A 24,524-nucleotide genomic window follows, 5' to 3' on the forward strand; every position below is an offset into this window, starting at 1 on the left:
ATGTTTACTATAACATCTTTTCATTGTGATTAAATAATTCAGAAAAAATCTAAAAGAATACATTCGAGAATCATTCCTAGAACCTATTTATTGCTCATTTTTCAATTTTGTAATTAAAATAAGTAATAAATTGTTTAATTTTTTATTTTTAACTTTGCGCAGTTTTAAGGCAATATTGTGAATTAAAACCTGACGAAATTGTAATGATGACTGCTTAATTACTGCTTAAAAAACTGGCCAGTCGGTTCTGAACTGGGAATGGACTGGCTAAATACTGCTGATCGTTTCTACTAGGGTTTCTATCTTATAATTTATTTTATTTAATCTATAGGTGATGGAGGTTATACACTATCTCGTGTTTTACTTGTTCCTGTCCGAAATGCTGTTAGAGGTACTCCAGCTCATGCATTTTCCATTGCGCTACGACGAGCTCGAGTTAAAGTGGAAAATGTTTTCAGCATATTAAAAGCAATTTGGAGATGTGTTAACAAAGCAAGATTTCTCCATTACACTCCACAGTTTGCAAGTGAAATTGTGCAGGCATGCACAGTATGATATAATTTTTTGCGACGACGAGGGTAAATAGTAAAATTATAGATACATTTTTTATATATCGATAACATTGTAATATAATTATTTATAGGATGCCAATTCCCCAATTGGACATTGATAATAATGAGATTGATTTGAATAATGCCAATATTGAAGACGATGAGGATGTTGATAATTTTAATGCTCATGAAGAGTTTTTACTTGGAGTTGCGGAAAGACAAATAATACACACATAATAATAATAATAAACACATTTTATAATTTTTTTTATTTTTGCAGTAAATGTTCAAAATAAAATCGAAACAAGACAGGAATCTAATTAAACAAAGATGGAAGAAAAAGACATTAAAAGTACTTTACCCGAGTATATCAATAATTCTACCAGTGAAACTAAAGTTATAAAAATAGAATTTCAAACATCGGTAGTACGACTATTCAGTGAAATTTTACAGAAGGTGAACAATATTAAAAAAGATGAATAGTATGATTGGGCACAACCGCTAATTTTTTTATGCGTTGACCTGTAAAAAACAAATATACTATATTAAGTGTACACTTGAGTTATTTTTTCTTATTTTTGTTAGATTAATCCTAGTTGGATGGTTGGTGAGGAGAACTCGTAATTAAACTAGGCTCTAATATTCTGTTATAACTCTCTTTATTTTCTTCTTATATATAACTCGGGCGACGGAGCTGTTGCTTCGAGAGCGGTCGGCAGGAGAGAGAGTACTTTGCAGAGCACGCGTGAATACCTAGCGCTGCCCGCATGGTGGCGCTAGATTAGCCCTGTAGTCTACTATAGACGGCAAGCGGCGCGAAGACTCGCTAACACTCCCTCCCTTCGGGGCGCTTGTCCTCCTGTACGTCTGCGTTTTTTATTCTCTGAACTTTACTCTGAATTAGTTTCTCCTTGGTTTCCTGTATCTGAAATATGTACAAAAATTCTTATTCGTCTGATATATATATATATATATATATATATATATATATATATATATATATATATATATATATATATATAAAACTCTGAAAATTATAATTAAGTATGAATTTCTATGTTCAATATTTTATCCTCTGAGGTATTTATGAGTATCATTAGGCAGAGGTTTAGTCATAATGTCTGCCACATTGTCGGTAGTAGATATCCATTTAACTCTGATTTGTCCCTTTAGGACACACTGTTTTATGTAGTCTCCGTGTGTTTCTGCCATGTGACTTTTACTCCCTGTCTTTTCTCTGATTTGTAGTTTTCTCTGAATTGTTTCCAGATCATCATCAAAGTTTTTCAACTTGTGATTTCCTTCCATCTGAGTGCAGTCCCCTGCAGATTTGTTATCGCACCACAGGGTAACTGGATACATGTTTTCCCTGTTATATCTCTGATAGCTTTATCCAACGATACAATTTCTTGGCAAGCATTGCTCATTGCGAAGTACTCAGCTTGGCAGGTAGAGAGTGATACGTAAACTTGTTTATAGCTTCTCCACATAATTGAGTCGCCATACAATTTTATTACATATCCTCCAGTTGAAGATGAGTCTTCACAATCTCTGAAGCTAGTATCTGTCATTGCTTCCATATACTCATTTTCTGCTCTGAAAATAAAACCTATTTCTGAGGTTCCTCTGAGGTATCTGAAAATCCTTTTTACTTCCTTCCAGTCACTTTCAGTGGGTGACAGCTGTTTTCTTGATAGAAAGTTTACTGCAAATGCAATATCTGGTCTGGTGGCCTGAACTTTTTCTGAAGTTACTTAAAATTATGCTCTTATTTACTATATGCTCTGTTGCGCCAGAGTCCGCAATAAGTACTAGTTTTGTAGGTGTTTTATTAATTATATGTGTGTTGTTACCTGTTAGCATCGCTTTGACCTTGTATCCCTTCTTCTGATTTCGGCCTGGTGTTTGTATATCGACCTTGCGTTTGAAAGATCCCCTTCTTACATTATTTCCTCTACCTCTGACATTATTATAACCACCCCTTCCTCTGTTACCTCTACCTGTGAAGTTATTACTGTTGTGTTTGTGTTGTGTGTTTGTGTTGTTATATGTATAAGATTTTACATACCCATCTTTGGGATTGTCCTTATTTGGACAATTATCCCCTTTGTGTGGAGCTACAGCCTGGCAATAAAAGCAGTACCATAGATTGTACTCTTTAAGAGGACAAAAGGCTGCTCTGTGTCCCACCTTATTGCAGCGATAACACTTGTCTGTGATTATCGCCTGTTTAGCTGCAATTTTTTGCCTGTCGTCTGAAGGCTGACCGTCTGATTTGCGTCTGTCGGATTCCAGCTGTAGTATCAAAGTTTTTATGTCATCAAGGCTCATCTCTGATTTGGTTGCTTGAAGTCTGATAATATTGGCCGATCTGATTTCTTTAAATTTTATACTAACAGCTTGAAAGAAGGCCGATCTTATCTCTTCCTCCGTCAGAGGTGTTTTGGTAATACAATTTTCAAAATCTCTGATAATAGAGTCAAAACGATCGCAAAATTCGTTTACTGATTCTCTATTGTTCATTTTGAGACTATATAATTTTTCTCTGACTGAAGAATCGGTAACATTGGCCTCTGCTCGTCTGAACTCTTTGATTTTAATCACTATTTCTAATGGGTCTTTTATTTGTAAAATCTTATTATGGTAATAATCATCTACGCGACTTATTAGAATGTCTCTGACTTGGTCTTTTCTGTTTTGTCTTTCTATTAATGTCTCTGAAACGTCTGATTGTTGAGAATCGTCAAGTATGTCTGCAAGATTATTAGCTTTTAATTCAGCATTTATATTGTCTAACCAAATGTTAAGTGGTACTTTTTTTGTTAATTTATAATTTCTCTTTATGTTTATTTTTGAATTAGTTGCGTTTAGGGCAATAGATCGTCTGAGTTCATTACAAGCTCTGCTGAGGTCGCCTAATGCGCTTGTTCCGTCTGATAAGTTTGTTGAATTGATATTGTTACTAAACTCTGTCTCACTTATGTCTCTGAGTGTGGAACTGGCAGGGTGGATAATTACCTCTGAAGTTAATTTTCCTATTTGTTCTGTGAGTTTCTGTATGACGGTGTTTAGGTTGTCAATATTTTCCTTCATATCGAGTATGGCTACTGTTTGATCTCTGATTATTTCAGCATGATTGTCGAGTATATCGGAGTGTCTCTCGAGAGCATTCTCCAGATTATCCATTCTCCACTCCATTTGTGAGTCAGTAGGTTGAGACTTTCCCTCCATATCTCTTTTTGGGGGTGTACCCGGGGGTGTATACCCTTCTATATCTGAATCTGTATTATAAACAATTTCTCTGATTAGCATTCAATTTTTATTTATTATTTGAACTCTGAATTTTAGGCCTAACTTCTGATTCTGAATTAATTGTTTATATTCTGATTTAAAAACACTTTGTACCTTGGTGGATATTCAAATGATCGTCCACTTGATTTTCGTTGCCTTCGTTGGCCACCTCTTTCTCATTTGATGGTAATGGGTCTGAAAGACTCCAATCAGACATAACGCTTCTGATGTTCTTTTCCTCTGAAATAAAGGTAGAATGCTCACTCTGACAGTTTTCTTTGATTTCTGCCAAGTTAGACCGCACTGCAAGTCAAACCAAGCTTGAAAATCAAGCACTAGCACCGTGCCTCCCGGACGCCACACACGTACTCCCTCCCAGTCTAAGTAAACGAACGCAATTCACTTAATAATTTGCGAGGGGGCGATCGCACACGCGTATGTCGTCCAAGAAATCACGAAAGAAAGTGTAATTATCTTTTGATAATTTTAAATTTTATAGAAATTCAAATTCACTGCACCGCCGTTTCGTTGAAATTTCTATCAAGGCGTGTTTTTAAAATTTATTCGAGTGCATCTGAACACTAATAAGCCAACAAAAAATTGAAGCTTTTTGATTTACTCGAATAACTCTGACATTCTGAATAGGAGTGAGAACGATATAAGTGGAATTATTTTTCTCTGATTTTATTTATTACATATATACACCGATAGCCAATCTAATTCGTGACGTCTGATTCTGATTAGACGATATATTTTGAAACTCAAAAAGGAGAAAAAAAAATTTACGAGAAAAATCCGTGCGTGTAAAATTTGTTTTGATTCCGAGAGAGAGAGAGAGAGAGAGAGAGAGAGAGAGAGAGAGAGAGAGAGAGAGAGAGAAAGAGAGAGAGAGAGAAAGAGAGCACAACAAACCGCGCGCTCGACTCTGACAGCGTCGCTAGTCGCGGCTCACCTCCCCCCGATTCCCGGAATCGGCTCGTGCAGGCTTTTGCCGGCGAGCTCTCGTGCGTTTCGTTGTCGCGCGCTTTTGTCTCGTGTTAAGACTTTTGATTTTCTATAACCTTCTGATCTATTCTGTAATTATTAAGACACCGCACTGTCTTTTCCTACTATTCTTTACGCAACTCTCATTTTTCTTGTCGATGCGGTAACACAACACACTCCCGAAACCGATCAAAAATTAAACTTTCTTTTGCTATATCTGATTACTACTCTGACTACACCTTACAAAAGCTTGTACTTACGTTTTCTTCTGAAATTTGTCCTCTAGACCTCTGATACGTCTGATTTATTTTCCTCTGAACAAAGATAAAAATAAAAACTTCTGAGTCGTCTTCTTCTCGGTTCTTCCTCTATTCCAGCGAGCTGGCCCACAACCTGTTAGATTAATCCTAGTTGGATGGTTGGTGAGGAGAACTCGTAATTAAACTAGGCTCTAATATTCTGTTATAACTCTCTTTATTTTCTTCTTATATATAACTCGGGCGACGGAGCTGTTGCTTCGAGAGCGGTCGGCAGGAGAGAGAGTACTTTGCAGAGCACGCGTGAATACCTAGCGCTGCCCGCATGGTGGCGCTAGATTAGCCCTGTAGTCTACTATAGACGGCAAGCGGCGCGAAGACTCGCCAACAATTTTCTTAAATCGTTCTGAACATAATAAATCGCAGCTTTGTAATTGTATAATTGTGTTAACAGAGCGTTCTTCTAGGTTAATTTTGACAAGGGTTTATCAGGCAGTAAGATAACAAACTCCTTAGGCAAGTAGTCTTTGACACACCTGGTCTACCTGCTACACACTTTTTGTTGTAATTTTCTCAAGATGAAAAAATAACAGGATAACCTGCAAAAACGTGTGCGTGACGCTGCAGTACTTTGACAGCTGTTTTCTGTGCACAACAACGTTATACCACCATCTGCATTTATCACGCCGACGCTACGAAAACCAATAGATGGCACTGCCACCGTATCGAATCGCATCGCGGTGTACTGCGCCGATATGCATCGCTGGGATACATACATATGTACCACAGCTTGAATACGACCTCTGTAAGGGGAGATGTGCTCGTCCCTCCTTAAACCGTAGATATAACGGACCCCCGTGTTGACAAGCCTCTGCAGTTTCAAGTCAAGTTCTTGTGTCAGGTCACAGTAAGCCAGTGCACAGTAGTAAGTTGATGGGAAATAGGAGTGCTTGCAGAGAGAGTGAGCACGTTTACATATTTGTGTAACGTGCTCTTTCCACGTGAGTTTGGAGTCTAGCACCAACCCTAGATTGCGCACAGATGATTCATAGTTGACCCGGGCTCCCCCTATATTTATAAAGGTGTTAGTTGTAGAAGGTAGTACATTTATATAGTAGGGGGAACCCAGGACGATTGCCTTAGTCTTAAGGACATTCAGTTTAAGTATATTTAATGCAGCCCAGCCCATTATTCTCTCGGCGTTAGCACTCACCCTGACAGAACCGAAATCGAGCTCCTCGAGGTTGCATTGGCTGTAAATCTGCAGGTCATCCGCGTAGATTAGATGGGACACATCTGAATCTTGGCAAAAACCAATATCATTGATGTACAACGAGAACAACAAGGGGCCTAAAACTGACCCCTGTGGGACACCGGTGTTCAATGGTAGAAAAGTGGAGAGTTCGTTGTTGTCACCAATGACGGCCTGCTCTCTTCCCGAGAGGTAAGTTGCAAGCCAGCGGATAACCTGCTTAGAAAAGCCGAAAGAGGATAGCTTTCCGAGTAGCCTGACATGACACACAGTATCGAATGCCTTGCTAAAATCAAATAGAAGTAGCAGAGTGACCTTCTTTCTGTCTCAAGCCTGACGTCATCAGTCAGCTTAATTACGCCAGACTGCATGCTGTGGCCAGTGCGAAAGCCAGTTTGGAAATTGTCAAGGTAAAGTCTTGTTTCAAGCTACTCAGAGATTTGCTTGTGCACCAGCCACTCCAGCGCCTTGGACAGGAAACAGAGTAGAGAGATCGGACGGTAGTCAGTCACAGCTGTTGGAGAGTTGACTTTGTTTAGTGCTCTTACGAGCGACGACTTCCAGGCGGAGGGAAAGCGTGCCTTGCTCAAAGACAGGTTGAATATTTGACATAGTAGAGAAGCGAGTATTGGTAGTGCTTTGGAGATTACAACCTGTCGGATGCCATCGCTTCCCCTGGCCTGGGTGTTAAAGTGTGATACAGCAGCCGACACATCCGACTCTGTGATAGCCCTGAAGATGAAGTGTTCAGGGAGGTCCAGACTCTCCAGGGTTCGCAGATACTCCTCAACAGATGGTGCTTGAGGGTCATTAGAGATGGAACTGAAGTGTTTGTCGAGAGCATCTGAAGAAAACCGAGCAGGTGATGAAGATTTAGAGGTAGTAATGCCAAGATTTTCAAGCTCTCTCCAGATATCTGCAACGTCGGTCACGGTAGACAAGCGTGAATAGTAGTAATTCAGCCTAGCCTCCTCAACCTGTTTATGAGCGTCGTCCCTTGCGATTCTATAGAAGTATAGATCCCAAGGTAAACGACTTCTGCGAAAGCGCCTGTAGAGTCTGTTCCTTTCAGTCAAAAGGTCACGAAGAGCCATGGTGAACCACGGGTGACGTTTACGTCCTGGTGTCACAGTCTTTAATGGGGCGATATGATTTATGGCGTTCGTTATGTTAGCGTTAAGAATGGTAATGCATTCGTCAAGTGATGGCGTGGTGACGGATGACCAGTCACATGCGCTAAGGAAGTCCCTTAAGTTCTCAGCACAGATTCCTTTGTAGTTTCTGTAACAGTATGTAGCAGGTACGTGATGTGGAATCTGTACGTCGAGTGTGGCCGTGATAAGGTCATGTCCGTTGATAAAAGTAGTGTCTGTCTTCCAGTGTGAGAGCAGGCGATCCTGCTCATCAATTAAGTATAGCTCAAGCCAGGTGTCAGACTCTTGTATGTGATGGGTTGTACCATATGGCACAGAGGTAACAGTTCTCATCGATGAAGGCCTTGATGAAGTTGGCGTCTTATTTTGCCAAGTCCCGACCATTCGCCGTCAGATGAAGAGATAACGCTGGCTGTCAATGAATGATGAATGTAGAGGGCCACACCTCCACCATTCCTGTTTCTGTCCCGTCTGTACAAAATTTAATCATCCAGTGAAGGGATGGATGATATCTTGACGCTTAGCCAGAGAGACAGACAGAGAGAGAGAGAGAGAGAGAGAGAGAGAGAGAGAGAGAGAGAGAGAGAGAGAGAGAGAGAGAGACTTGTCGAACAGTGCGATCGATCACAGACACACGCACACACACACACACACACACACACATCCATACGGACATTTTCCAAAAACACTATTTTTTGACTCAAAATGCATCAATACACACTTCCCACATGTTTTTATACAACTCCAAAAATAATTAGTACAAGGCTTCCTTAGAAAGAAAGCAAAATATTTTGATAATTTTGATAAACTGTGAATGTAGTCTCAATTCCTACATTTCTCATAGTTATTAACAGTTATTAACTTTTTTTTATATATTCTTACTTGTAATTAAATGTTGAATTCATTTTTGCCAGGGTACTTTTGCTGTACTATATTTTTACACATTCTTTTTTTTTACCCAAAAAATATATAATTTATATGCATTAATTAATCTTATTACAGTTGTATATGAACTATACCAAAGTTGCATCATGTATGATTCCGAAAGCGCATTTAACCAAGCTTGTATAGCAAATGATTATTCAGTAATAGAAAATCTAATACAAAGCATGATGGATGAGCCAGAGAAATTAAAAAAGCTTGTAAATACTGTTATAAAAAAAGAAAATGCTAGAGATTCTTTAACACTTGGAATAGCGATTGAAAATGACAATCAAAACATTGTGGAATTACTAATTAAAAGTGGTGCAGATCCTAACAAGCGACTCCTTGGATTATCGCCAATTCGTTTATCAGTATTGTTGGATAAATTAGAATTATTTATGTGTCTCACAAGAAATCTTGAACCACTTGCAGGAGTGAAAACCAACTGTTTAGTACTCTTTTTGAGATCGTGGCAACAGACCGTAGGCAATAAGTTCAAGGGAAACGTATCCTTGAGTTGATAAAGGTTATCTGCAAAGCAGGGTATGACATTAACTTTCAGGATAATGTAAAACGAACACCGCTTGCATATGCTCCTATGTATTCCTACAAAACGTTGTTTACATACGGAGCTGATATAAACATAAAAGATATTAACGCTGACATACCTCTTTTCTTTTTGAAAAATTTATAGAATGTCTCATCATTTAGATCATATTTTGGATGTTTACATTTACATTGAAAATTTAATCTTAGCTCAAGTTGATGTCAGAGAAGATGTTAAAGATCTTTACTTATGTATAGAAAACAGGCGCAGACGAATATGTCGTTTTAATGAGTTTTACGATAAAAAAAAGAAAGTTTCGCTGTATAAAATTCTAATCACGAATGCACGTTGTTTGAGAAATTTTACAAACAACTCATGTATACGAAACATCATTATGAATGATTTAGAAGAGCAATTTCCATATTTTGGTATTTTAATCAAACAGAAATTAAAAAAAACCAAGAAAGAAATCTTATCCTTGACGCAGAAACTGGGTTAGATGCTGTTTGCAAAAATAGATTTTCATACGATATTTTAAATCACATCTTAGAGTTTTTAGATAATAATGACTTGCAAAATCTTATAACTGTAGTGTAAATAATTTTATCTGATAAAATACATTTCGATTGACTAATAATGTATAGTTGTATAAATGAATAACACTATAATACATCAAAGAGAGTCTCCTCACATCCACTGTTATACAATTTTAATAGTTCGCCGTTATTAAGTACCGATCGCCATCCCACCAGGGGCAAACGGTCTAGTTTGAGTTCTCAAGTACAGATCGCCAGCCCGTCAGGGATGAGCGGTCCAACTCGAGTTCTCAGATACAGATCGCTGGCCCATTAGGGAGGAGCGGTCCAACTCGAAAACTAGTGATTTATTGGCAGGACTATTGATTTTCAAATTCTAATTAGCGGATTAGCCAATATTTAAGTAGAATGTCAGCCCATCAGGGACGAGTAGTCCAGCTTGAAATACAGTGGTTGAGACATCGTAATTGATCATTTGGGTAAGTTAAACATTAACTTTTGACATTTTGTGCGTGAAACTTGATTTTGCACATACTCAATCAAAAAAGTATATCATATATCCAGCTCTGTACTTGTGACAATACGATATGAAATATGTAAAACATGATTTCAGCCGTGTGTGACATTTTTTCAGACGCGTTGGCGCACGATAGTTCATGCAAGCAGATTGATAGTACATTATGCAACAAGGGGCAAAAATAGTAGATATTTCCCTCGGGAAAAACATGCTACTTTCGCTCCACTTTTAAGGGGTGTGGAATAAAAATTTTTGATTTTAACTATAGACAAGAATACAGTTTTTTTCGTAATATTTTCAGAATTTTCTAATAAAAATACTTTTAATGTCATACACACACACACATACAATTTTTGTATACATATGGGTTGTTTAAATATTGTTTAAATTTGTGTGAATCTGTCTGTTTCAAAAAATCGCCGCATCGATAAAATAATGTCGAGAATGATAGTTTTCGAGAACAAAGGCATATCCTAACAAGAAATATTGAATTTTGTATTATTACTAATAAAACACTACAATTAGGATAAGGACGACATCGGCATAAGCGAATAAAGTATTTTTAGCCCTACACTGAGAAATTCTTGGGGCGGCTGCTGCCCCGGTCCGAGCGAATGGTGCACAAAGATACTAGCTCGTCTTTCCGCAAATTAAGGGCAGTTGCTGCCCGAAAATGGTGCAGCAGTGCCCCCGTTTAGTACTCTATTCTCCCGTGTGGCGCTGCTGTCGCATCGAAACTACCGAATTTCGGCTGAATGACAGCTAGCGGAGCAGTAGCGCTCCTCAAATTGGGAGAGCTGCCGCGCGAAGCTCATAGTACAGTTGCTGTTCATGCTATGTGCAGCCACTGCCCGAAGAATTTCTCAGTATACCCATTTGCAACCAACGGGGTACACTTTTAAATATTTGTCGGAAAGGCGATTACTTTTTTAAATTTGTTTGCTGATTCATCCTACTCAACTTTTATCGCGTTGACAGAAACATCATTTTTTTATTTATTATATTTTACTTATTGTTAGAACGTACAACTATTGCGATTTACTATGCTGCAAAACATTCCTAGTATTCATTACACTGTCGTTGTAATCCTGTGCTGAATGTATCGTGCAGTTTGATTGGTCGACAAACGCAGGGAAGGTGGGAAACACCTCCCTTGGATACTCGACTATCAATCGACTATTACAGTTACCATTTATTAGCGTTGGGCAATAACCTTGAAGTTATCATAATAATGTCGTTGTAATTCGCTAGATATTGTAGAGTTTATACATACTTTAATACAATCATACGTAATACGTGATATGAACGCGAGTTACCCCTGATCTTAAGTAACTTTTGCTCATGTATATGCCCCCCTTCGCTGTACTGCCATTAATCTTGTTCCGATACTTATTCATACTCATCGCGTCGACCCACACCTCTACTCCGTATAATAGAATAGAGTTGGTGGTCGCCATGAGCCCGCGCACGTTGGCCATGAGTCGGTTAAGTTGACCTATCCTAGTCATGGCTTTTTTATAGACGCGATCTAGATGTTCCCCGTAGTTTAGTTTTATGTCTAGAGTTAGTTCTAGATACTTTGCCGATAGTTTTGTCGTTATTGTCTCACCACCTACCTTCATCGGTATCCGCTTTCCTGTAAAGAGGACAATTTCGGTCGTATTGAGTGCTAAAGTCAAGCCGTGCTTCGATATGCACCATAGCACTCTACTCATAATCGCGTTTAACTTCGCTGGCGCAATGCCCACATTCCGTGCTGTTATAACCGCGGCCACGTTGTCTGCGTATCCCATAGGTCTCTTGGCATTATATATATATATATATATATATATATATATATATATATATATAATCCGTTCATCTCCGTTGTCATCGATTTGTGATAAAGCACCAGCGATTGCGAAATCCGACGCGTCGCAACAGAGGATATATGGCTTGGATGGATCGGGATATGCGAGGCAAACGTCTTTTTCAAAAAGCTGATGTCGGTATCGCGAGTATGACAGGCTACTTATGTTTCTAATTATGAGAGAGAAAGAGAGAAAGTGCGCGATTGAGGCATGCAGCCTGTTTAAATGAGAGTCACTTACCTTTTCTTTTATTTCTACTACTGACCAGTTCTGCTACTCGCTCGTCCTCTCAGTGGAGCGTCGGCTCGGCTTCCAAAGCGGAGTAAATGCAAGGGTAGATTGGTTCGCAAGGAATCAGGAGCTTCCAGGTTTAAAGTACACTCGTGATTTCGTTCTTTCTTACTTTATTCAATTTTAAACAACTTGAAAATAACGCTCGCTCGCAACTATCTAACGTCTTGTTAATTATTTCGGTTTGTCAAGAATGACGAACAACAACGTAAGTATGCTAGTCCGATAGAATAGAAAATATTGTAAGTGTTGCGCGATTGGAATTTTTCCAAGTTTTTGAACCGTCGAAAATATTCTATGTTCCGAGATGCGATACCGGACTGAATTCGGGCAGAGCTTGCGCGTGACGACAATTTTTGAAGCGGACTGAGGACGTGAGGACCTGTTGCTGAGCTCTTTTATGCCTTCGTAGCAGAGGCGATCTCCGATTTTTCGTCTCCTCGGCGGGGTGGGTGTTTAGCCAATTAGGAGGCCTAGATGCAGCTTCTTGCCTTATTTGGAGCGTTTAAAGCATGTGACGTTGCAGGGAGGGCCAATCGGAAAACCAGAGTAAAAATCCTCTCCTTTAGTACATCGAGTTCCCTTGTGCTCCTCTCCTGTCAAACTTGCCTCTGATTTACTTTTTCTTATCTGCAGGCTTATAGAAGCTCCTCTATGCATTTTGAGCCGAATTGCGCCGTGTCCTCTTTGGCGGCTCCTCGAGCTTCCAGCGCGCGTGACTTATGTGTGTCATTTCCCGATAGCGCTGCACGCTCCGTGGGTTTCCCCTTCATTACACGTGCATCGCTTTCTGGTATGCGCGGTCCATGATGTACAGTAGGCGTCTCATTTTGCTCTCTACTTGTGCTGTGCTGTATTCGTTATATTTTGTGGCTCGGTTTTAGTATCGGTGTGTTCTGCATATAGTCCAAGAGCCGGCCATCTACAAACGGTCGTGATAAGGTTTAAGCGTGTTCTCGTGGGGTATATATGTGTGGGCGTGCAATCAAACAGGCACATTTTGCGAAATACGGTATCATCTGGTACAAGCTTGAAAATTTAAACAAACATTCCTTGAAACAAGAGAAACTCGGAAAAAAATTGGCAGAAGCATAGGTGGGGAACAAAATGGCGGCAGAAGTGCCCTAAGTTGCAAAATATTTATGCAAAGTGACGTCACAAGATTTAATTCTGCCATTTTGGCTATGGATTCTTTACATCATTATCAAGCTGTAAAAGGAAATGGCAGAAGTCTAGGTGGGGGACAAGTAACGAAAAAATTAACTTAAAGTTGCTGAATTTCGTGAATAAGCCGACTGCTATCATCTGCATTTCTTCTATTTTTTATCGATATCTAGTCCACCTCAATTTAATGCACTATGCAATCTTATAAAAGCATAGTTTGTAATTATATGAATTTGACAAAATTATCGCAAAACCGTAGGTAAAAAAACAAAATGGCGGCGGAAGCGCTAAATAATTTTGCAAAAGTGCGCATACGACGTCGTGGTGTAATATAAAAATATGATGGTATTGTATTTATCATTTGTGTTGATAATAGCATAACAACAACAATATTAATGATTGTTATTATTATTATTAATAAATTATAATAACAATAATATTCATAATAATGTATAATCGTTCTGGTAGCTATAACTACTGCACGTATAGTTTGTCTATCATAAATATGCGTGTATAAATTTCACAATTATGCAAATAAATAAAATAATTTCAACAATTAAAAAAATATATGGTGCATTCCATGTCAACTGAGACAAAGCTGTACCCAAAAATCTTTCTGACCTAAAAATTTTTTAAAGATCATAAAAGTTAGCGTTTTTTATCTACTTTCGATTAACGAGTGTCACTTTTTTAAATGTTTACCCTAGACAGATCTGTACGTTCTCTAATCTCAAAGAAAATACTGTATTACAATTGAAGTGAAGACCGAGCTTGTGCTAATCGAGCTGATATTAAGAACGGATTCAGAATGTAAATCGCGACCTAGATCAAGTAAATTATCGCGCTCTTTAAGGCTAGGTGGATTCAGGCGGTTTACAGTAGATGTATCCACAAACTTGTTATATGACGCAAGACAACACGGTTTACAAACTTTAGATAACGCAAATCTAGCTAAGCACCCCTCGTGAAATACCAAATTACATGTAAGGCACGTGATTCGCTTGTTTACGACACCGTTACTACATTTCCTACACCTTGGCATCTAGCAAAAAAAAAAGAAAAACATCTATACGATAAGTAACAAGTTACGCATAGTTCGTTAAAAACTGAAATTTCAATAAAATAAAATCTAAACTAAAGCTAAAATGACATGGAGAGAGCAAAAGGTGAAAAAAACTGTTTGAAATGGCAATACACTATAGATGACGAAAGTAAGTGATTGTGGACAATGTAAAGTCAGACATCGGTAACTGCAGTGCCCTTTTGCACCCGTATATACAGTGATGCAGGTATACGTGCTGCTAGAAGCAGAAAAATTTGCGAAAAAAGCTTTAACAGCACTTTTGCAAGAAACTAGAATTTTTGCTAACACTAACACGACCTACGAGCACAATATATGAAGCTGCGCATGAACAAAAACGAGATATAACGAAACTCGATCGCCACGTGGTCGAGTAAACCTAACCTACAAAGCCACTTAAATTCAATATGCACTAATCACTCACACTGCCGGCGCTAATTATCTGACAACTACCACGATATTTAACGCACAATAATAATGGAAAAATTAAATTTCTAGTAATTAGATAACTATATACACAAAAATTACACTAAGCATATGAGCTGATATAAGGTCAGCATGTATTTTGCGCAAAGTTAATTTAGAGCCACTTCACAACACACAAACTTGAGACTAGGGTAGGCAGGGTCGCTGGACGATGCTGGTACAGAAAGAGCATCCAACAATCCTGGTCGCAAACACAATAGCAATCAGTCTAGGAAGAAAATACCATGATGTCGAGTGAAGCGAAGATGGCCGCTAGAGTCTCACTCGCTGCTACCTTGCTGATGCAAATAATCAAATCGGGTTCTCTCAGCAAACACCGATCCCAGGCCAATAAATAATAGCACACTCGGAAGCTTGCAAAAAAGCGCATGTAAGGGTCTGTACAAAAAACGCCCGGAGGCAAATAAAGGCAGACAAAATCCAAGCTTTAGGAAGAGCGATGTAAAGCACGTCTGACTATACTTACAGGGAGAGAGAGAGAGAGAGAGAGAGAGAGAGAGAGAGAGAGAGAGAGAGAGAGAGAGAGAGAGAGAGAGAGAGAGAGAGAGAGAGAAATGTGGGATTTAGAGAATGCGTGTGTATGTAATGTGCGTGTATGTATGTGCGAGTAAGCGTATCTGCAAGTGTAGAATGTGTGCGAGTAAGTATGCGGGTATATGCGAAAGAGACACGGAGCATGAGGTAGCATGGCGTCGGGACGCGGCGTGGGTGAGCACGCTCGTGCGCGCTTCCTGCGAGGAGCGGAAGCCACACAAGATGCGACGGGGTCCTGCGCGGCCAGCGCCAGAGCGGATCTACGCTTGGGCTTCCGGGCCCAAGCCGTGTGCTAGAGAGAGATAGAGAGAGCATGAGAGTGGGAGTAGGCGGAGCGAAAGCGTAGGGGCGGCTGCGACCCCCGCAGACCGGCAGTCTTATGGGAGACCTGGCAGCGTGACGACGCAGCCCGTCCCATAGTGTGCAGAGTGCGAGAGTTAGACAATATTCAGACATTTGTATTTTATTCAATGAGAGAGAGAGAGAGAGAGAGAGAGAGAGAGAGAGAGAGAGAGAGAGAGAGAGAGAGAGAGAGAGAGAGTTAATTGTTTTTTATTGTTGTACATTGCGTTGTACATATACAATTATAGTATATTATAAAAAGAATACAAATTTTGTGTAAGGGTGCCAGTGCGTGTGAAGAGTGTGAAATGGAATGAAGTGAAATGAGATGAATGAGAATGTGTGTATGTTTGTGTGATGTTTATGTGTTTTCCAGATTGAAGAAGTAATGTTTAGCTGCTTGTTTAAAGTGTGATATGGATAGTGTGTTGCGAAGATGAGATGGAAGGCTATTTCAGAGGTAGGAGGCGCTGATGAAAAATGAATTCTTCAGCGTCTCCGTCTTGAAGGACGGGATGTCAAGTGGAGTCACCTCACCCCTCACAGGCCTGAGCGCGACGTGGAAATCAAAATAGGCTAATAGATAAGTAGGTATTGAGGTGTTGAACAATTTTCTTAGAAAACGGGCCATGAAGTATTTCCTACGTCCGGCGGTGTTACGCCATTCCAGCTCACGCCTGTAAGGGGAGATGTGCTTCTCCCTCCTCACATCGTAGATATAACGGATCCCCGTATTAACAAGCCTCTGCAGTTTTAAGTTAAGTCCTGAGTCAGGTCGCAGTAAGCAAGTGAGCAATAGTCAATGAGGAGAAACAGGAGTGCTTGCACTAAATGTTGGCGCAATCTAAGGCTCGTGCTTTTCCGAAAAAAATAGAGACGGTATATTAAAGAGTGAGCACGTTTACAAATTTGTGTAACGTACTCTTTCCACGTAATTTTGGAGTCAAGCACCAGCCCCAGGTTGCGCATCGATGATTCAAAGTTGCCCTGGGCTCCCCCTATATTTATATAGGTGTTAGCAGTAGAAGGTAGAGCGTTTATATAGTAGGGGGAACCCAGGACGATAGCCTTAGTTTTAGTTACATTTAGTTTAAGTCTATTCAGCGCAGCCCAGCCCATTATCCCCGCGGCGTTAGCGATCATCGTGACAGAACAGGAGTCAAGCTCCTCGAGGTAGCATTGGCTGTAGATCTGCAGGTCATCCGCGTAGATTAGATGGGACACATCTGAATCTAGGCAAAAACCAATATCATTGATGTACAACGAGAACAACAAGGGGCCTAAAACTGACCCCTGTGGGACACCGGTGTTTAGTGGTAGAAAGGTAGAGATCTCATTGTTGTCACCAATGACGGCCTGTTCTCTTCCCGAGAGGTAAGATGCAAGCCAGCGGATAACCTGCTTGGAGAAGCCGAAGGAGGATAGCTTTCCGAGTAGCCTGACGTGACACACCGTATCAAACGCCTTGCTAAAATCAAATAGAAGTAGAAGAGTGACCTTCTTCCTGTCTATCCCAAGCCTGACATCATCAGTCAGCTTAATTAAGCCGGACTGCGTGCTGTGGCCAGTCCGAAAACCAGTTTGGAAGTTGTCAAGATAAAGTCTTGTTTCAAGGTATTCAGAGATTTGATTGTGCACCAGCCACTCCCGCGCCTTGGATAGGAAACAAAGTAGAGAGATCGGACGGTAGTCTGTTACAGCTGTTGGAGAGTTGATCTTGTTTAATGCTCTTACGAGCGATGACTTCCAGGCGGAAGGAAAGCGTGCCTCGCTCAAAGACAGGTTGAAAATTTGACAAAGTAAAGGAGCGAGTATTGGCAATGCTTTGGAGATTACAACCTGTGGGATGCCATCGCTTCTCCTGGCCTGGGTATTGAAGTGTGATACTGCATCCAACACGTCCGACTCTGTGATAGCCCTGAAGATGAAATGTTCAGGGAGGTCTAGATTCTCAAGGGTTCGCAGATACTCCTCAACAGATGGAGCTTGAGGATCATTTGAGATGGAACTAAAGTGTTTGTTGAGAGCATCTGGAGAGAACCGAGCAGGTGGAGAAGATTTAGAGGTAGTAATACCAAGATTTTCAAGCTCTCTCCATATCTCTGCAACGTCGGTCAGAGTAGACAAGCGTGAATAATAGAAATTCAGCCTGGCCTCCTCGACCTGTCTATGAGCGTCATCCCTTGCGATTCTATAAAAGTATAGATCCCAAGGTAGTCGACTTCTGCGAAAGCGCCTGTAGAGTCTATTCGTTTCGGTTAAAAGGTCACAAAGAGCCGCGGTGAACCACGGGTGACGCTTACGTCCAGGTGTCACAGTCTTTAATGGGGCGAGATGATTTATGGCTTTCGTGATGTTGTCGTTAAGGATGGTAATGCATTCGTCAAGTGATGGCGTGGTGAAAGATGACCAGTCACATGCGCTAAGGAAGTCCCTTAGCTTCTCAGCACAAATTCCTTTGTAGTTTCTGTAGGTGTATGTAGCAGGTACGTGGCGTGGAATCTGTACGTCGAGTGTGGCTGTGATAAGGCCATGTCCGTTGATGAAAGGAGTGTCCGTCTTCCAATATGAGAGCAGGCGATCCTGCTCATCGATTAAGCATAGGTCCTTAGCCAGGTCTCAGTTACAGCTATTGCGTGGAAGGGGGAATGAGTGGACAAGAAGAACCTGATCATCTCAATGTGACCCGTAAGGGAATTCGCATTGAAATGACAGTGACTTTAGAAGTAGATGTGGATGAGTTTAATGGTTTAGATGGTGGTTTTGGTGGGATGATGTGTATGTGTTTTAGTATGTGGTGTCCGTGTTGGCTGTTGGCGGCGTGCGGGCTAAAAAAGCTTCAAGATCAGCATCTGTAGTGATGATGGTGGGGGTTACGGGGTTCGTTGTCTTCACCAGAACGGATGAAGATCCTGCCGTCCCTCACGAAAGAGCGGCATCCCCTTCTCTTCTTTGCCTCCAGCCTGGCCTTGACTCGCAGCTTGTGGAGTCTGGAGGAAGCAGCTCATTGATGTTGATGAGTCCCTGGTGGTCTGGGCAGAGAGCTCTCGCTTCCTCCAGTAGTGCATCATCCAATTCACTAGTGTGAAGCTTACGTTTCCTGGCTTTGGCCAATATGATGGAGCGGGCCAGCGCACTGGAAGAGAGAGTGACAGCTAGAGGTGGGAGTCTGCTGTCACCTTGCGCATTGATGTTCTTTGCGTCAAGTCTCCCCATGATCCTGACGGCTGCCACGTCCCGCTTCAGGACCGTGGGATCCAGTGCAGCCAGGACCGAGAAAGCCAGGAGTTGCAGTGACGTCTCCTGGGTATAGGCCAGGCCGGTGATCACTACCACATTGCCCGCAGAGCAGCGCTCCTGCCTCCTTTTGATCTCAGCCAGCTCGCTGCGGAGGTTGTTGATCTCCTCCGAGGCCGGAGCAATGCTGTTGTTATGCTGCTCTGCGGAGCTCCTTGACGACAGTTCTTGGTATTGTGCCTGCAGCTCAGAGATGGAGGACTCGACATTGCTTAGCCGAGTCTTGAGCGCAGGCAAGTCGTCAAGGGCTTTGAGGTGTTTTTCTAGGGGGCCAAGTCTCTTCTCGATTCGTGAGACCCTTTCAGACACGGTGTTTTGTGCCTGAAGAGCCTCATTTTGGACCCTCCTGATGTCGTCCAGTGCCGCGAAGATGTCCTTGAGGGACCCCTCGATGGACGTCGCCTGTGTTCTCGCAGGCGACTGGATTCTGGAGCCGGCAAGAGATGACGGCGCAGACTTATTCTTCTTGGGCACACCTGTTATAGGCGTGCCCTTGGCGGATGTGTTTGCCGTTGCTGCTGCCGCTGCCGCCGATTTCGCCCTGGTCTGCGTGATCTTGGGCGTGACGACGGCGTATTCACCTGCACAGGCAGCACAGGCGAGTGTGGGAGCATCTCCCACCATGATGGACCGTAGAGCGACGCAAATGATGTGGAAATGCTCGTTGCACAACTCACAGGTCCTCATTTTTCCCCTGGCTGCTTTGTTGCAGTGAGCACACGTAACTGGCGTTTCGGCATTTTTCCCACCAATTCCGCTCATTTTAGACGATGTTATGTCTCTGTCGATAACTTACTGTGTTTGATGGTGGTGATCCGTCTGTCCAACAGGTGGCTCCACGTGGATCACTTATGTAGGGATTCTCCCCTCTTCCGCCGAGTGGGGGTAAGCCGCCATGTTGGCGAGGAGAATTCGCCGCCTACGCGCGGCCAGAAAGTCGTTGGCTCTCGAGTCGAACGGATGTACGTTCCACACTTGTTCTAATAAACATTCTTCTTGCAGAAGTCCTGGCTACGTCATTATCCTCTCCAATTATCTCCTAGAGGAAGTGGGCCTCTACCCAGGTCCAGCCGGACTAGGCATATCCCACATTGGTGACCCCGACTTGGAGAGGGCTGCGCGGGACCTCGCCGGATTTTCGCCGGCCTGATGGTTTGCACCCGCTAGCTGCTCGCTGGACTCGGCGTCTCCGCCTCGCGGTTTGCCTGTTCAGGCGACCGCCCCGCAGCATTCATCGGCATCATCGCCGCGGTCAGCCTATATAGGCGACCGCCGTTCAACTTGCCATCGTTGCCGCGGTCAGCCTATTTAGGCGACCGCCCTTCAACGGTTCATCGTCGCCGCGGCCAGCCTGTCCAGGCGACCGCCTTTCGGCGCAGCAGCAGTATCATCAGCAGCTCTCAACGCAGCAGCGTCATCGGCAGCGGGGCGGCCCGGCAACCTGGACATCGTCTCCGCGGCAGTTCTTCACCACCTGGACGTCGTCACCGGAGCCTCCAGGTCTGCCCCGCTCTCCTCATCGCATCATCGAGCGCCCCAGGTATTTCGCGGGAATTTCTCGAGTGCGCGTCGAACATAAAAAAAAGCGCGCGTCAATTAGTAAAAAGCGTGCGGCGGTTCGTAGGAAAGCGCGCCAACGGAATTCGTTTCCGAGAATTCGGCGGCCATCTTGCCATGACGCAATTGTTTCGTTCTCTCAGCGCGCGCGTTTTTCTGGCTCAGTAGTGCCAACCTTAGCTTCGCGCATCGATTTACAACTAGCTAGCGCGTTTCGGTGATTCATTGATGCCAACCTTGATTCGGTATAACCAGCCAGCACGTTTTCGTGGTTCAGTGATGCCAACCTTCGCTTCGCGCAGTAGTTCGCGAGCAACTAGTGTTCTTATGGCTCATTGATGCCAACTTCAGCTTCGCACGATAGTTCGCGACTAGCTAGCGCGCTTATTCAAATTTTCTTTTCTTTTCTTTCATACACGTACTCTGCACGAGGTATGCGTAATTTTTTATTGTTTGTATACAGTGCCTGCGTGCACACTTGCGCTAGTCACACTGTAAACCTCGTAGCAGAAATCTAGTTAGTAGCGTTTAGTTTTATGTCCCTGCGTATGCGTGCGGCTCAAGATCCGTATATAATTAGTAGCGTTTATATTGTGAGGTGCCTGCGTGCACCCAATAGGCAATTTTGTCAATCTTGAGCAGCTTTTCCCAGCGTTCATGAGCGCCAGCGGGCACTCTGCGAGCAACAGCCAGTCTCCTAGTAAGACCCGATCAGGCACAATTTTCGGCTCCAACATGCCTTTAGTACACAGTGATTCTGAGAATGAACCCCTGGGCACGGGGTCTGGCAAGGACAATCCTTCCTTGGGCCAACCAATCTCTGATGCTCAGGCTTATTTAGAAGCTACGCTAAGCAGTCTTCAGCTCGAGCTTCCCAATTTGATTAAGGGAGCAGTTGCTCCATTGCAGACTCAGATCGACCAGCTGTAGGATAGGCTTCGTTTACAAACTTCTCTCGCTTCCGGTGTAGAAAATGACAGAGCCTCTGCTCTCAGCACTTCAAACCAAGCGTTTTCTCTCAATCCGACTGCTCCTTCTTTTTCGGCATCAGCTAGAGTTCCTGTTTCCAGTGCATCATTGACTCTCGATAATTTTAAGAGTAATCCGATTCACACGGATACTCAAACCACTATGAACCAACCTGCAACCAATGCTCCTGGCAGCTTGGTCCCTGCAGATTTGATTCCAACACACACGGACGCTTCTCGTCCTCACTCAGACGCCTTTCTGGCTCAGAAAATCAATCCAGGTCCTTTCTGGACTCACAATCCAGAAGGCTGGTTCGTTGGTCTCGAAATCAACTTCGAGGTTCTCAACATCACTGATGACAAGCTTAAATTCGCCACTCTCTGGCGCAGCTTGAGCAGAGATGTTGCCCTTAGAATAGACAGCACCATTCGTAACCTTCCCCTTGAAGGCAGGTACGAGGTAGTCAAACAAGCTCTGCTAAAGGAGTTTTCCGATACTATTGAACAGCGTCTTGACAAACTTTTCGAGAGAAGCGCTCTAGGTAGCAAGAAGCCCTCTGATCTTCTTAAAGAGATGTACATTCACGCCGGTCCTAACATCGATAAGGACGGTGTGCGTAGCTATTGGAGGAAACTTCTCCCCAAGGACGTGCAGTTTGCGATTGCGTCGTTAACGGATCTTCCTGACGACAAGTTATTCGAGCTTGCGGACAGGATTCATCACATTCATAACTCCGTCCCAGATCAACGTCTCAATGCGGTAGAGACGGATAGATCTATTTCTTCAGTCGACCTTCAGGATCTCAACAAGCGTCTAGCTAGCTTAGAGAAATCTCTACGCGAATCTCGCAACTCTTCTCGCTCTAATAATAACTCCAACAGATCTAGGAGCAAGAGCCGTAACACTAAGTCCCGCAAGAGTGCTTCAGGGTTGTGTTTTGCGCACTCTAAATATCCAGACAATCCTACCTCCTGCAGGAATTGGTGTAGTAAGAACGCAGAATGGAAAGCAAAAAACCAGTAAGACCTGCGGACTTGGAGGCCGTCTGTCAAGGTCATTCCTCTAAGCGTCTCCACATCCAAGACCTTATTTCAGGTCAATTCTTTCTAATCGATACAGGAGCAGACATCTCTCTGCTTCCTGCTGTAAATAATATTAGTTGTACGCCTTCCGGGCGAATTTTTCATACCCGAAGATCAGACACCGGATCCCAATTTCTTCTTAGAAGAATATCGGGAATACATGCATCTAATCCGACCTATACCTGTCGCTCATAATTATAAGAAGCGCGCGTTTTATTTTAAGGACCTTTACAAATGTACCCATGTGTTCATGCGTAACATGGCTAAAAAATCATTAGAAAGGCCTTATTCAGGACCATTCAAGATTGTTAAGCGAGTTTCCGATCGCGTCTTCGACATAGATGTAAACGGTACCACGAAAAGCGTTACGGTTGAGTTGTTAAAACCAGCTTATTATATTCCAGATGATCTCGACGAACTAGTCCCGTCAGATAGTACTAATGGCAATCAGCCACTATCTAATCCTAGTGATAAGCCTAGTTGCAATCCTTCTAACACTAGTCGTCCAGCTTTAAAAACTTATGCGCGCAAAAAAATTTCTTTTGCTTCTTAGTTTGCGTCAGTTCTCTTTAGTTTTCAAGAAATACATTTCGTTGTTGTTCTCCGTTTAAGGCTGCCTCCCAGCCAATAAAAAAAAAAAAAAAAAAAAAAATGTTAAAACTTATTATTTAAATAAAGAATCATTTGCGTTAACACTCGGGGGGGAGTGTGTAGGGATTCTCCCCTCTTCCGCCGAGTGGGGGTAAGCCGCCATGTTGGCGAGGAGAATTCGCCGCCTGCGCGCGGCCAGAAAGTCGTTGGCTCTCGAGTCGAACGGATGTACGTTCCACACTTGTTCTAATAAACATTCTTCTTGCAGAAGTCCTGGCTACGTCATTATCCTCTCCAATTATCTCCTAGAGGAAGTGGGCCTCTACCCAGGTCCAGCCGGACTAGGCATATCCCACACTTAGAGGGAAAAAGAGACGCCGTGCAGCGAGGAGAGAAGCCGTGCGTGTTTGCAGGTTATGTGTCAGCGACAGATGTTGAAGCAGGAAAAAAGCGTTGTAGGAAGTTGCAGCCTCCAGTGAATATTATATCACGTTGAAGGTTGCAGAATAGCGCATGCAACAAACTACAAAAGAATAGGCCCGAAGACCGCGTGCGGCAGTAAGAGTGCAGAGAAAAATAAGCAAAGCAGAGCAGGACTTTGTGTACTCACGTGAAGTAGGCAGAGAGAGAGAGAGAGAGAGAGAGAGAGAGAGAGAGAGAGAGAGAGAGAGAGAGAGAGAGAGTAAGCAACGAGAGAAACGATCGAGAAAAGACCATGTTCTCAGGGCCGATTTTGGGAACCGGCGCCGATTTGTGTTGTCGGGCGCTTGTGAAAGGGGAGGTGGACGAGCGTGCGCGTGGCGCATGTCGACGGGAATTTTTCTCATTCTGAGCGTAGACATTCTTATTTCTAGTGGCGCTACGACCTAGACACTGATATAAATCGGTTCTTTGGTTATCCATCAGCTTTAAGCTTAAGCTTAGATATATTCTTGCGAAAAAGAGTGCCTCTTAATCTTTCTGGATACTTAGCATTACACGACAAGCTATGTTTTCTCAAAACGTCGCATGTTATTAGGTATCTGTTCAGATTAATGTCGGATCCTATTGTTCCAAATAAATATGGATTATCTGGGTGCACTTTTGATTAATTCTTTCTTAAATCAGTATACAACTCAAGATCTTTTTCTAATGTCGTAATTATCACTGGTACAGTTTTGTACAGTTTACCTCTTATTAGCATTCTGTGAAAGCCTTTAAAAATTCTTTTTGACTAGCTGATAATTTTGTGTAGCTGCTGCAATTCTCACCAAGACTTTGTAAATTG

The 24,524-nt window shown here is 42.5% G+C and overlaps 2 protein-coding genes across 2 annotated transcripts; one reads left to right on the forward strand and one right to left on the reverse strand.

The window, feature by feature from the left end:
• Positions 1-3,257: 3,257 nt before the first annotated feature.
• LOC116417888 lies at positions 3,258-5,368 on the reverse strand. The gene is made up of 4 exons (XM_031933008.1): positions 5,087-5,368; positions 3,957-4,082; positions 3,570-3,832; positions 3,258-3,484 (listed from the first exon to the last, which is right to left on the reverse strand). Exons 2-4 carry the CDS (start codon positions 4,057-4,059, stop codon positions 3,467-3,469), a joined length of 384 nt encoding a protein of 127 aa, XP_031788868.1. The 5' UTR covers positions 4,060-4,082; positions 5,087-5,368; the 3' UTR covers positions 3,258-3,466.
• A 16,378-nt stretch (positions 5,369-21,746) lies between these two features.
• LOC107981416 lies at positions 21,747-22,607 on the forward strand. Its single transcript, XM_016987329.1, has one exon. It carries the CDS (start codon positions 21,747-21,749, stop codon positions 22,605-22,607), a length of 861 nt encoding a protein of 286 aa, XP_016842818.1.
• Positions 22,608-24,524: the final 1,917 nt, after the last annotated feature.

This window comes from Nasonia vitripennis (genome assembly GCF_009193385.2).
Source record: "Nasonia vitripennis strain AsymCx chromosome 1 unlocalized genomic scaffold, Nvit_psr_1.1 chr1_random0009, whole genome shotgun sequence".
Classification (NCBI taxonomy): Eukaryota; Metazoa; Arthropoda; class Insecta; order Hymenoptera; family Pteromalidae; genus Nasonia; species Nasonia vitripennis.